The following is a 14,222-nucleotide window of genomic DNA, read 5'->3' on the forward strand; positions in this document are numbered from 1 at the left end:
AGGATTTTCTCGGCCCACAAAAGAGCTGTAGCTTTGACACTTGCATACAATACACAGCTAATCACGCTCTTTTTAACGAGCCATTAACTATCCAAGAATTTCTTTATATGCGTCTACATCTGTAAGAATCCTCTATGAATGGCAAAACAATAGCATTTTACTGCTGGTTCTTCCTGATAAACCAAAAGCTCATTAACGAATCTCTATCGTATTAATATTTAGAGAGGATTCTTTCGACCCACAAAATAGCTGTAGCTTTAACACTTGTACACAATACACAGCTAATCACGCTCTTTAACACTTGTACACAATACACAGCTAATCACGCTCTTTTTAACCACCAGTCCTCTATGAATAGCAAAACAATAGCATTTTGTTGCTGCTTCTTTCAGATAAACCAACAGCTCATAAACGAATTTCTATTGTTTAAATATTCAGACAGGATTTTCTCGGCCCGCAAAAGCGCTTTACCTTTGACACTCGCACACAATACACAGCTAATAACATTGTTTTCAACGAGCTAGAAACTGTCCAGGAACTCGTTTATTTGCGTCTATATCTCGAAGAATCTTCTATGAAGAGCAAAACAATAGCATTTTGCTGCTGGCTCTTCCAGATAAACCAAAAGCTCATTAACGAATTTCTATTGTTTTAATATTTAGACAGGATTTTCTCGGCCCACAAAAGAGCTGCAGCTTTGACACTCGCACACAAGACACAGCTAATCACGATCTTTGTAACGAGCCATTAACTATCCAGGAATTTCTTTATATGCGTCTATATCTCTACGAATCCTCTATGAATAGGAAAACAATAGCATTTTGCTGTTGGCTCTTCCAGATAAACCAAAACCTTATTAACGAATTTCGATTGTTTTAATATTCAGAGAGGATTCTCGCGCCCCATAAGAGCTGTAGCCTTGACACTTGCACACAATGCACAGCTAGCTAGTCACGCTCTTTCTAAAGGGCTATAAATTGTCCAGGAATTCCTTTATATGTGTCCATTTCTCTGGGAATCCTCTCTGGGTAGAAAAACAACAGCAGTTTGGTGCTGGTTCTTCCAGATAAACCAAAAGTTCATTAACGAATTTCTATCCTTTTAATATTTAGAGAGAATTCTCTCGGCCCACAAAGGAGCTGTAGCTTTGTGACTCTCACACAATACACAGTTAATAATTACTGTCTTTTTAAAGGGTTATTAATTGTCCAGAACGTCTCCTTTTTTGCAGATATATAAAGACATGAACAAAATTCTCCTATTTTGATATTCAGAGAGGACTTTCTCGGCCCTCAAAAGAGCTGTAGCTTTGACACTTGCACACAAAGCACGGCTAATCACGCTCTTTCCAACAAGCTTTGTTTTGATATTCAGAGAAGATTTTTTCGGCCCACAAAAGAACTGTAGCCTTGACACTTACACATAACACACTGCTAATCACGCCCTTTTAACAAGCTATAAATTTCCCAGGAATTCCTCTTTTTGGAGTTGAAAGGTCGTTTGAGTTAGTGGCTCTTCCAGATTGACCAAAAGGTCATTAGTGAATTTGTCGTTTCAGCATTAATGCGTTTATATCTCTGCGAAGAAAGGGAATTCGTGGACAATTTATAGCTCTTTAAAAAGAGCATGATTAGCTGTGTATTGCGCACAGTTGTTAAAGCTACAGCTCATTTGTGAGCCGAAAACATCCCCTCTGAATATTCAAACAATAGCATTTGGTTAATGAATTAGAAAACTTGTCTTAGCTAGTGGTTCCTCCACGTTACGAAAAGCTCATTAACGAGTTTCTATTATATCAATATTCATGCGAAAAAGAGGAGTTCTGGAATATTGATTAGCGCATAAAGCGTGTGATTAGCTGTGTACTGGGTTCAAGTGTCAAAAATTCCCTCTGAATATTGAAACGATAGAATCTTGTCAATAAGTTGTAAGGGAAGGTTTTATCTCATGGTTCATTCAAGTCTCTAAAAGCTCATTAACGAATTTCTTTTGTTTTAATATTCATGCATTCATATCTCCAGAAAAAGAAGGAAATCAGGGACAAAGTTACAGGTCTTACCAGTTGCCAAAAGTTAGTTTACAGATTTGAATTGTTTCACTATTCAAGCGGTTATATCTGCATGCAAGGAAGGAATAGTATGATCAGGTCTGTCTTGTGTACAAGTGTCGAAGTTATGGCTCTTTTGTAGGCCGAGAAAATCTCCTCTGAATATTGAAACAATGGAACTCTGCTAATGAGGTAGGAAATGAAGAAGAGAAAGCGGACCCAGGAAGCTCATTTGCAAATTTCCGTTGATTCAATATCAATGCAGTTATATCTTTGCGAAAGAAAGATTTTAGAAACAAGTAATATCGAATTTAAAAGAGCGTGTTAGGCAGCTATTCGATGGGGGAGAAAATCTCCGAATACTGAAACGATATCTTGAAAACTAGGGTTAGCTCGTTCACTCGAAAAACAGTTTAATCAATTGCAATTAGTTGTAGCTCATGAGAAAAATTCACGTACTATTTTAATGTCGCGTTAGATGGAGCATGATGAGGTAACTGCTGTGTTTAAGTTTCAAATATCGAGTTTATTACAAATAACAAAGCTTTACAAAAATAGAATTATCATCAATCATCAAAGCGCCTTAAATAAATAAATAAAACGTCTATAAAAAATCAAATCTATTTTGTAAACGAAAACAGAAGCCCTACATTGCAAGCTCTATTTGTTTCTTCATAAAATTCTATGGGAGCCTGTGGTCCTATACTTCACGAAACTTATTGATTATCACCTACAATGAAAATACCGCAGTAAACAGTTCTTTTGTCCTAAAGTGAAGTGTTAAACTATAAATATAGAACACTGATATGTTTCATTGTAATAAATACATTGTTTGATGCGATCAAAATTTTCATCACGCTGAAGTAATTCTATTTTTGTACCAAGATTATGTACGGTTCGTTGATCAATGGAAAGATTGCTAAAAAATCACTACATGTGCTGACTATTCAAAGCGTTAAGTTCCTTAGTTTTCCTCTTGATCTCGTCCTCCAGATAATCGACTTTCTTCAAGAGGTTGTTCTTATGTAGTTCAGCATTTGTCAGCTGCTGAGTGACGGCTGACAATCTCTCCTCAGGTACGTTGTTATCCTCCTCCATTTGATTGACAGCAGTGTTCAGTTCCGACTCCGTTTTCATGACTTGGGCCAGTTCAGTGTTTAGAGTGTCTACTTTTCCTTCCAGGTTGTTTATTTGCCGTTGAAGAAGTTCTTTTGGGGATTTTAATCCGGTTTTGACACCAAGAGGTCGGGACTTCGGTCTTAAGTTAAGTAAAGAAAAAGGGTTTTAACATAATGCCTTTAAATGTCACAACATGCGCTTTTGGTTTTCCTTTTTCACCAACTTGAAGTGCCATAGAGCACTTATTCATTTTGTTTTTGTTCACTCTTTAATAACCGATACTTGAGAACGATTACCCACTTGTTTTCAATTCTCCTCACAGTACACAAAAGCTTGAACTGTAACAACTCACCTTTGTTCGTCCTCGGTTTTCTCTCCTCTAAGTTCTTTCAGCCTCGTCATGGCGAATTCTTCTTTCCTTGACGATGGAGCATGCGCAGATGAGAGGTACTCCTTTAGTTTGGCACGGGTCAGGAAAGCGTTCTTACGCGCCAGACGCTCTGTTATTCCCTGAGAGAAAATTTAAGGCAAGTCGTTATTGGCGAAATAAAAACATTAGTCGAAAGAATTATCAGACTAAGCTGGCAATACCCTCGCAATTGTCTTTTCGCTGCTTACCTGCACAGAGAAATCCGCATCGACTGGGCTCGACACTTTGATGTCCACCAGTTCTCCAACCACATTCACTCGCTCGGTCATGGATCTCGTAGTCTTAAATGCCGTCTCCAGGGGATTGGGACTAGACCTAGTCCCCGCTAGGCCCTGGGCGGTCGGTGTATTGCGAGACCGTGCAAAGAACAGGTCTTGACAACAAAGACGGAAGGCCTGAGAATTTAAAAAAAAAAACGATTAACAAACCCGACATGAAGAACGGGTGCCCGGCACTACAATACTACCACTGAGAAAGGAGACAAAGGGACGATATGAACTGAAAAAAAAAATGTTCATTTGTGGAGGAAAATGAATGCCATCGTCCACACGGTTTATGAGTGAAGAAATTACAGCTCATATTAAGTGCTTAAAATTGACAAGTGGTTAACTTTGGTTCGTTAGTTAAGATCATCTCTCTTGTTGCTGCCACAAGAAACTTAGCACCTTACAGAATTCCTAGAGGAATTCATATACCACTTTTTACCGTCATCATAGTTATTGAAGGTAAAATGTACCATACATTTATCATAAATTTTTTACAGATTTCATACGATGTCTAATAGCTTTCTAATAATCTTAAACTCACTCATCAAAAGAAGTCTTCTAGTGCTATGTTTGGACTAATTGCATGAGCACAAAAAGAAATTGTGTATCTTTGATTTTTTTTTGGCTGGCATGATAACTAGTTACTACTACAAATTTTACAATCATAAGAAGCCAAAAAAGTACCTTATAGAATTCCCTGAGAAAGAGTGGGTTCTGATCATCCACAAGATCTTCAATCTTGATGTGCGCCAGACAGTGCATGATCACAACCAGGAAATCTCCGACAGACTCCATCCGCTCCTGCCTCACGAACAACACCCGCCGCGCATGCTCATAGAAGAAGGAGTTTCGGAAGGCATTCCTTTCGTAGTTATTTTGGGGCAAATTGGATGCGAGCAGTAAAGTAACTTCAGGTGCGTCCATTGCTTTGTGTAACATCTGTGTAATGAAGACTCCAAAGCGATACACCACAAAGTTAGCAGGACTGAGGTCATTAATATCCACTGGGACCAAATCACCTCGACACAACCATTGCGCGTCTTTGATGTCGATATACGGTCGTCCGCCTTTAGCCCCAGCTACTCCTCCCTCACCGATGTTATTTTTCAGCATATTTTCAATTTCATCGACGCTGTCGAATATTGGTGAACCAATCAGCATCGAAACCCAGTCTTGCTCTGAAACGCCCGCAGGCAGTCCAGCGGTTATAACAGGCTGACCATCTGCTGATGACATAAGCAGACTTTCAGTGGTGGTTAGGTCTTCTGTAAATAAGAGAGAAGGAAAAAAAAGAGACAATTAATTGGAATTCGAAAAATAAAGACATTCACCCTGTTAGAGTTTCGCACCGCCAAAACGCTTGTAATAAAGATGTATGTAATCAGCGATAACTAAAGTTTCCATTAAGTCGAAGTGAAACTCGACCTCGTCTTGATGATGAGTCTTACATCTCGACCTCGTTTTGATGATGAGTCTTACATCCGGACAACAATCAAAGCTGCGGTACACTACCAGAAATGTAGGTTACCTGTATCTCGCCGATTGACACCGGATTCATAATGACAACTAAAGACACTACCACATTACTAAATGTTACCTGTGCTTCCCTCTCGTGTCTCTGATGGAGCCAAGGGTGTAGTTGGGGTGCTTGCCTTCAGCCGCTCCGCCTCTTGTTTCTGTAGCTCGGTCATTTCTTGTCTCTCTTTCTTTTCAGCAGCCTCTGTCTCAATCTTTGCAGCCGCTTTAATTTTCTGCATCTCTGCATCTTTTTTCTTCTTTCGCCTGGCTTCAAGTTTCTCGCGAAGCGAAGCTTTCGTTCTCTCTTGTTCTTTTTTAAGGTTTTCTTCAAATTTAGCCATGTTGGCCGCGTGTTCTTTCATTAGTTTCTGAATAACAAATTGCGCTAAAATCAATCGCCATCAAAATGAATAAATAAGCAGAAAAGCTTGTCACGTAAGGAAGGGCGGGCGGGCAGGTAGACAGATAGTTAAAGAGGGTCTCTTCCCGCTTACCTCTTTTTGTTCCTCGGTCATTCCTCGTTGAGCCATGGCCAGTTCTTTAGCAGCTTCACTCTCCTGTGCTGCTTTCGCTCTCTTTGCAGCACGCTCGGCCTCCCGCTCTGCTAGCCTCAGTTCCTCTCGTTCTCGCTCTTTCTCTAGCTCAGCTTCAAGACGCCTGGAGGATAATTACAAAGACGAAATTACTTTCAAAGTAATGAGTTTTTATGGTTGGAATTATCCTTGCACGATGAAACAACAAAAAAAATTACAAGTTATTTTACAGAAGCGCTTCTCCTTACTTTATTTCGTCATCCATCTTTCTTTTCTGTTCATCACTCTGCTGTTGTCTTTCCGCCTTTATCTTGTCGATTTTCTCGGCCATTTCAAACATAGTTTGTTCTCGGTATTCTTTGGCTGCCTGTGAAGCGCGTTCGGCTTCTTCGTTGTAGTTGTTGATGAGTTCCTTAAAGACACAAAATAGTCACCGTTCAGTTCACTTATTACAAAGCACTTCAGCTTATTCAAATTCTCACGGGGAAAGTGGTTTAACATGACGTCTGGATTTCTGGACGATATTGTAGTGCATGATGAGCATTAATTAAGCCTACTTGTGCTTCAAGATAAAACGCCTGTGTGAAACAAGTAACAGAACAGCTAGTTTGACATGTTCTTATTAGTTTAACAAGTTGCAAGAACGATGGCGCACCTCTTCTGAAGATAGCTCACTCATTGTGCCCGCGAGCTCTAGCAGTTGTCTTTCTCTAAGTTCCAACCTGGCATGAGCATGTTTCACGTCAAGAGAGGGCAGGGTATCTAGTTCGGCCTGTGCGACTTTCTCTTGTGTCTCTGCGTCGAACTGTGCCAGTTGTTTCTGCAGGAAGAGCAGACATTAGTGGATAAAATACACAAAAATAACGCCTGATTATCAAATCGATGATGAAATTTCGCATGATGTGCAAAACTCGAGGAGATGGGAAATTTCATAATTGGAGGTCCATTCCACTAAATACACGAAATAAATTTACTTTTATTCCAGTAATTCTTTCAGCGAATTTATCGTACTATAAAACAACTCATGGACGAAACGTTTTGCAATTAACATAAGTAGCTAATATAGTATAATGTGGACCTTTTGGATAACACTGCATAATGTGACTAGTAAGAAAGAAACATCTTAAATACAATGGGAGAGGATTTATAAAGCCGATTAAAAGAAGATAAATGTCAAATTATCAGCAAAATCAAACTGCGCTTTACCTTCTGTTTTAATTTCAACTCCGCTTTCAACTGAGAAAGTTCAGCTGTGCTCATCGAGTTTGACTTGGAAATCAACTCCATTAATTCCTGAAGGTGAAACCATGTAATAAAGTATTAAAAGAAAATATTATATGACAGTAGAAAGAACATTAAATCAAATTAAACAGGATATTTTTGAAGTTACCAAGCCTTTAGAGGATTTTAAACGTGGAAGGCTTTTCGGTGCCAAAGACTTGAAATATCAGCCGGTAAAATGTCCAGCCATTATTTTGAACCATGTTTTACCTTCTCTTGGTCTGCTATTAGTTCTTCTCTCTCTGTTTGGCGTGTTTCAGCCATGCGAGCCCGCGCTTCTGCCTTGGCAGCGTCGATCTCTCTATTAAACTGTTCTTCAAGTTGTACTCTTTCTTGTATGTGTCTTTGTTGCAACACTTGGTATATTGTGTTTCCAGCCCGTTCACTGTCCAGATTTTGTACCGTATCTGCCAATGCTGTCTTCTGGGCGTCACGAATCTAAAGAAAGTAAATAACTATTTTAAAAAACTGTTCTACCGTTCTTTAAAAATGCAGAACTTGCATGCGTAGGAGGAATACGTGCAACTCGTTCTGTTTCGTACAGCCGGACGCTTGTAATTGCTTATCATCTCAGCAAAACGTTTCTCCAGTAATACATTTGCTTAGTTTCGCCTTATGTTTTGAATGAAAAGTCTGATTCCTGTAACTGCTTTTAAATTTTACGCTACCTTGCAACATGTTCCTTACTGCTATGTAGCGCGGCAGGGCTCTGTTTAAGTCATGAACAGAACAAGAAAATATTCACACACCTTATCCTCTTGAACTCGTTGCCTTTCACTTTGCTGGTTTATCAGTGTCTTTGCCATTTCAGCCTGGTGTTTTTGTTCCAAGGCAGCAGCTTTGCGTCTCTTTCGCTCAGCAATCTTGTCACTGAGCGAGTTCATCTGCCGCTGTTTCTCCACATCCATGCTGCGTGACAACATCTCCAGCTCTTGCTTGTGTTGCTCCAGTAACATATCAGCCTGGTCCTTTGATAGTTCGTTACGCTTGCGTGACATCTCTTTCGCGAAAGTCTCCTTTTTGGCTTCAAGTAGCTGTAAATATACAGATTGGCATGGCATGTATTAAAACAAGTTTAACTAATATTTCCACCCTGCTAAAGGTAAATACGAAGAATGATGTTCAATTGAAATTACAAGAATATCGTCAAATGATCTCCTGTCACCCTTAGACTTCAAGAAACAGTAGTACATAACCTTTGATGTGGTGGACTAGCAGACTTTAAGATCTGTCAGCGGTTTGCAGGAGGGGGGAAAGGGGGTTCAGCGAGTCTTGCCCTGCTAGATGGGGTGCTATAGTATCACAGCCTCCCTACCCCACCCCCTCTTGTTCTTGGCCAGGCTTCCCTGACGGTTCACTGGTACCAAATTATACTGCTGGACGGAGAGAGGTAACGTGCGAGATAAGCGTCTCGCCCAAGAACACAACACAGTAACTCGGTCAGGACTTGTCCACGGAGCTCTAGATGCAGAGTCCTGGGCGCTAACACTAACGCTGGCGTTTGAAAGACAACACTGCGAATGAAGGGTTTACAGAATAAAGGGTGGATCGATTGATCGAGGAATTGTATACCTTCTGTTTCTGTTCTTCAATCTGATCTGCGACTTGATTCCCTGCATCCTGTTGTGCAGCTTGCAGTTCTTTCTCCATGTTGATCAACTCTTCAGCCTGCTTTACTTCCAGAGCAGTTTGTTCTTCGATTTGTTTATCAGCAAGTTTCTCCAGCTCTTGACTAAGGTCACCAGCTACCTGAGCCTCCGCTGCCTCCAGCACTTGCACAGCGGCATCGTCCCCGGATAATTTAGCCTATAGGGAAAGAGGTTCCAATGAATAGAATTTTCCCTTGTTCTTCTTACGATAACAAATCAGAGAAAGGGATAAAGGCGCCAGTTTTCATAAAAGCTTTCTTTCCATCTTCGAGTTTTCCGGGTTAGGTATTTCATTTGATATTACTTCTTCAATTCTTGAACTTCCCAATACAACATTTTTGTATCATTTCATATCAAAATAAACAAAAACACTTCTCACAAGTCCTTCCAGTTCACGCTCGCTGTTTCATTGTTATAGCAGGGAAGATACTGTTTCTTACACTTAATAAAACTCTGGAACACGGGGTTCACAAATATAAATGTCAGATTTTTCATTCTGATTACCTGTTTCTTGCTCATTTCTTTCAGTTCTTTCTTCATAGCAGTTTCCTTGTTCATTTGTTCCTTCTGACGTCTTCGTGCAGCCAGTTTAGCGGCCAGAACAGCCCGGCTATGTCTCTGTAGATCGTTGTATCGCTCTCTCATCTCTTCAGCTTCCACCATGTACCTCTCCACTATTTGTTGCTGTTCTTCTTCAGACATTTTAGTTCCCTTCAATAGGTCTTGCACAACCTTATGATTAAGATGACAGACCAACAAATCAGATAAGCATGTAACATATTCAACGTGACATTTAAAAGCGAAGTGAGCGAGTTCACGCATAATGGGCGACAGCTGGGAGAAATCATTGGAAAGAAGAAAGAGAACAGACACCAATGACGCGCAAATCGGTTGGCAAGTGAGGCATTCAACAAGTTCAAACCTGTTTTCGTTTCTTGTCTTCTTGTTCAGCCTCCACCTCGGCCAAAACTGCTATCAGAGCGCCTTGTTCTCTCAATACGTCTGCATTCTCTCGTTTCCGCAGGGCTTCCAGGATCTCTGCTTCCTCAGGGGACCCAGGTGCCACATGTTTGAGCTCTTCTTTAAGTTCCTCCTCAGTCCTCTTGGAACGTTTACGATCTTTTCGTTCTTTCATCTTTTCTTTCATGTTGACTCTCCTAGAAGCAGCTCGCGAGTGAAGCTAGTGCGTAATAACATTCAAATATGTTAGTTTTCTTCTCAGTTGTAATCTAAGTAGAGGCGTAACTTACAAACAGCACTCCAAAGTCTTATGACATTTGATACATTTCTGTAACTAAAAATCTATTTTTCCATATTCAAGTCTCCTGCGCCAGTGAGGGCGCTTGTAAAATTGCTGACCTTAGCAGTAGCTACAATTAACAAATGGTAAACACCACAGCGTACACTATTGAGTTATGGATGCATGCGGGAGGTTGCTAAGCACGAAAGAAGCGTAAGAGTCGCTCGAGGCGATAGCTGAGAGCGACTCTAGCTTCTTGAGTGCTTAGCAAACCTCCCAAGTGCATCCATAACTCAATAGTGTACGGTGTGGTGTTTACCATTTGTTTTATAACATAACATTGATACATTGTAGCTAAAGAGTTCCCTTTTATTTAACAAATCTTACGTGACCAGAAAAAACAAGCGCGGGCGGAAAAATAGTCTTTGCATTTGCTCACGTCAGCAGCGTACACCCATGGGCAAATGGGGGACGCTAAATTGACCAATCAGAGCGCGCGCTTTACTTTGGTTATGTTATAATGCCCGTTATGTGCGGTTACCTAGTCAGTGGCATAGTTCTTTGCGAGTCTAAATTGTGAAGCTTCCGTCAGGTATATGGAGGGGAGGAGTATGTCGATCCGGATGGGGATTCAACTTCCCTTACTTTGTCTAATCAATCTAGCGATAAACGATTAATAATCTGTTCATTTACTTAGCAAATGGACAGTGGTTCAGCTTTGTTTATATTCTTATCGACAACAATTTTTGACCACTGTGATGACGAATATCGTTGTCGATAAGAATACAGACCACGCTAAAACCACAGTCGATTTTTATTTTATCACAATATCAACGTCAAATAAAACGGTTCTTTTAGTGCGTGACACAGAGTGACACGCTGACGCGAGCAGCGTTGTCTGCACTCTTATCGACAACAGCAAATTGACCAATCAGATCGCGACATTACTGGCAATTATGGTAAAAGGATTAATCTAAATACACTCTATATCGTGTGTTACACATGAAACTCAAATTTCTTACCTCTCGCACTTCTTCAAAAGCTTCCTCGATCTCTTCTGGAGCAAGTGATAAATTCATGGATTTCACTCGTGCTTCCATCTCCTTATCAAATTCCGCTCGTCTGCCGGACTCCATCTCCTCTCGTTCACGTTCACTTTCTTGTTCGTAGGCAAGTGCCAGTTCAGCCAATAGCTTCTCTTGCTGCTGAGCCAATAAGATCAGACCTCTCTCCAGCTCATCCTCATCCGGGAGATCAAGATCGATGACGTCAATAACCCCAGCAATGCGAGCTTCTTCCTTATGACGACTACGAACAAAAACGAAGATTTAATCTTCTATGAGAAGAGAACATGACACTTGACATATTGAATGAAATGTTGTAGGTGGCTGCTCTGAAAACCGCTGAGGACTAGGTATGTATGGTATTGAAATTTATGTGTACATCAGACGGTTTGTGCCCCCACTACAGAAATGGGCAAACAGTAAAGGAAAAAATGAACCATAGTCACGATAAAATAGTTTATTAACAACAGACTCACATGGCACTGAACGACCTCCTGCACTGCTTGATAATCAAGAGAAAATATTGGTCTCCTAACTTTCTCTTGCTAAAGCTATGACTAAGTTGTTACTTGACGGAAAACCAAGAGAGAAACAACAAATGATTGTAGTACATACTTGTAAAGCTCTTTCTTGCGTCGTACTCGCTCTTCTTTCAAAAGTTTTCTAACGTCCCTCAGTTTCCTCTGTTTCTGTTGTTCAATATCTTCCTGTACCTTACTCATTTTTTCTGAGTATTCCCGTACGAGAGCTTCTTTCTCTTCTTCGCTTTGTGCCCGTCGTAGTTTTTCCCTAAGTTCTCCCTGAAATTGGTCAAAAGCAAACACGTTCAAGTCTTGTACTGGCCAAGTGATAAAATACCAGCCTGCAGTTTTGGCCTTTTTATGCGTATTCAGCCAATGCGAGGCGGGGCACGCAGTGTTCCGCGTCCTCCTCTCGCCTGTGACTCGCTCTTCGTGTCCTACGCACACTCGACTGACTCGCCTATTTTGCAGGGTACGAAAGATCCTGGTATAAACCAACCGCTCTCTGTTATTTTCTATTTTCTAACCGATACTAAAAAATCTATTCAGCGATATAATTCTACAACGACCTTTTACCTGTAACTCAGTCACGGCCTTGCCTTTCTTCTCTTCATACGAAGTTATAACCTCAGAGATGATTTTGATTTCGTTTGAGCGAAGTTCATTCTCTAACTGAGCACATTCCAGAGTGTGTTTTTCCATCAGGTTCTTGCTGATTTCCTTTCTCTTTGCCTCTGTCAAGCCACCTGATGCGGCGATCTCCGCAATATTCATTGCTTCGCTGCTGTATTTTTGCCCCATTTGATCAACTTCTACTGTTGAGAGAATTTCCCCTGTCGAGAAGACAGCGCTTGACTGACGCTGGAGGCCTGGGGCTAGAGTAATACCAGCAGCTTTTTGAGTTTGTTCAGAAGCGACACCAGGCTGGCTTATCACCACAGTTGGAGCTGAGGAAAATAGAGAATTATTCATCAAAAATTAAGAAATCTTCGATAAGGTGCCTAAATATCATAACAAAACAAAATTTTGCTCGAAGTACATAAGTACAGATCCCAGAAATTAGACCATGAAGACAAACACAGACAAGACTGAGGAAATACCACATGGATAACAAACATGGATTGTAAATTGCTTTTGTTTGGCAACTGGTAAGAATTGTGATTTGTTCACATACCAACGCTAGTGCCTCGTTCCAACACAGTACTTGAGTTGATGACGTCAAATTTAGCGCCGCCACCGAGTACAGAATATCCGCCTCCAACAACTTGACCAGCGGAGTTCATCAACACTGGCATGCCCTCCTGTAAAAGGCGGATGAGGCGCTGAAGAAGAGGCAAAAGCTCCCGATTGGCTTCGGGTAGCGGAAGATCATCTCCGTATATTCCCTGCAGTGTGACTTCGTATTCGCCCGCGATGATTGCACCTCCCGTCAAGACAAGCTAGAATATGAAATAAGTACAAGTTGAAAATTACCGAGTTAAAACGACACAACTGGCAATTGAATTAGTTTTAGTAAACAGCGTGAGTAACCTTGGCTTCCAATGCAGAAATCTCGGCTTTATTCCTGACGTATTCTAGTCCCGAGTGCTCCTCGTCCAGCTGTTCCGTGCGGCTCTGGAGCTGATCTTTTAGTTCGCCACGTAACCTGGCCTTTGCTTGCTGGAAGCGATCAGTCACGGCAGCTTCTGCTTCGGGATTTAATGCACCCTGGTAAAAATGAAAAGAAAAGAAATTAAATAAGATAAAAAGAGATGAGAGGAAAAATTACAGATGTGGAAAGATGACAAGAGATGAGATGAACCAGAGAGAAATAAAAGGAATCATTAATCTGAGGTGAGATGTCAGTAATGGATTCACTTTAAGCATTTCTGATTTCCTTTAGAATATTTGTGATTTTCCGTACCTGAAGTTCTTCCATTCTGTTGTTATACTTCGTCTCTTCGGTTCGCAATTTATCAAAGAAGCGGTTGATTGCGTCAGCAAAGCGTTTGTGAGCATTGTTGTGTCCGTCTTCCTTTTGTCTTTCCAAAGCGTCAAACATTGTCAGCACAGCCACAACATCTGGCGGCAAACCAGCAGCGTGGTCGACTGAAGCTTCGCTACGTCGCTGCACTTCACGGCGTGCCGCATCAGCCAAGGTCACGGTTTCTACGGAAACAAAGTAAATAATCGTAAGCGATGACACCTGATTCCGAACAGTTATCTCACCACGATAATCATTAAAAACAGTTCCACGATATAGATTATCTAAGTATTGATAATTGTCACCTCCGAAACAAGGAGGTTTGTGCTTTCAGTGAATCAACTTTTTTACTTACCTTCCTGAATGTTTTCCAGTTGTTCCTGCACACGATGAGCTGTCACGTGTTCATCTTCCAGCAGCTGGCGGCAAAGATTGGACTCCACTTCCGTGAGCTCAGCTTCACGGTGTCGCTGACGACGCCAAAAACTGCGCCGGCCAGCGAGTTCCTCTTCAAGAAGAGCCACCTACAAAAAGGTATCAAAGGTTAGATGTGCTCATTTAAAACACTATCCACAGACAATGAAGACTTAC

At 41.0% G+C, this 14,222-nt stretch overlaps 1 protein-coding gene across 1 annotated transcript in view; it reads right to left on the bottom strand.

The window, feature by feature from the left end:
• Positions 1-2,552: 2,552 nt before the first annotated feature.
• LOC111328428 (uncharacterized) overlaps positions 2,553-14,222 on the bottom strand; it is a 51,800-nt gene continuing 40,130 nt past the window's right edge. Inside the window, exons 55-75 of the mRNA XM_088727213.1 lie at positions 13,987-14,155; positions 13,572-13,816; positions 13,199-13,375; positions 12,843-13,107; positions 12,245-12,615; positions 11,763-11,947; positions 11,106-11,391; positions 9,766-10,023; positions 9,348-9,575; positions 8,767-9,000; positions 7,944-8,228; positions 7,405-7,632; positions 7,120-7,206; positions 6,569-6,733; positions 6,162-6,325; positions 5,875-6,037; positions 5,460-5,748; positions 4,547-5,127; positions 3,785-3,991; positions 3,519-3,676; positions 2,553-3,305 (exon numbers count right to left, since the gene is read on the bottom strand). Of these exons, the coding sequence (XP_088583339.1) occupies positions 2,978-3,305; positions 3,519-3,676; positions 3,785-3,991; positions 4,547-5,127; positions 5,460-5,748; positions 5,875-6,037; positions 6,162-6,325; positions 6,569-6,733; positions 7,120-7,206; positions 7,405-7,632; positions 7,944-8,228; positions 8,767-9,000; positions 9,348-9,575; positions 9,766-10,023; positions 11,106-11,391; positions 11,763-11,947; positions 12,245-12,615; positions 12,843-13,107; positions 13,199-13,375; positions 13,572-13,816; positions 13,987-14,155 (5,073 nt within the window). The 3' untranslated portion in view covers positions 2,553-2,977. The remainder of the gene's footprint in view (positions 3,306-3,518; positions 3,677-3,784; positions 3,992-4,546; positions 5,128-5,459; positions 5,749-5,874; positions 6,038-6,161; positions 6,326-6,568; positions 6,734-7,119; positions 7,207-7,404; positions 7,633-7,943; positions 8,229-8,766; positions 9,001-9,347; positions 9,576-9,765; positions 10,024-11,105; positions 11,392-11,762; positions 11,948-12,244; positions 12,616-12,842; positions 13,108-13,198; positions 13,376-13,571; positions 13,817-13,986; positions 14,156-14,222) is intronic.

Source organism: Stylophora pistillata, chromosome 7, assembly GCF_964205215.1.
Source record: "Stylophora pistillata chromosome 7, jaStyPist1.2, whole genome shotgun sequence".
NCBI lineage: Eukaryota > Metazoa > Cnidaria > Anthozoa > Scleractinia > Pocilloporidae > Stylophora > Stylophora pistillata.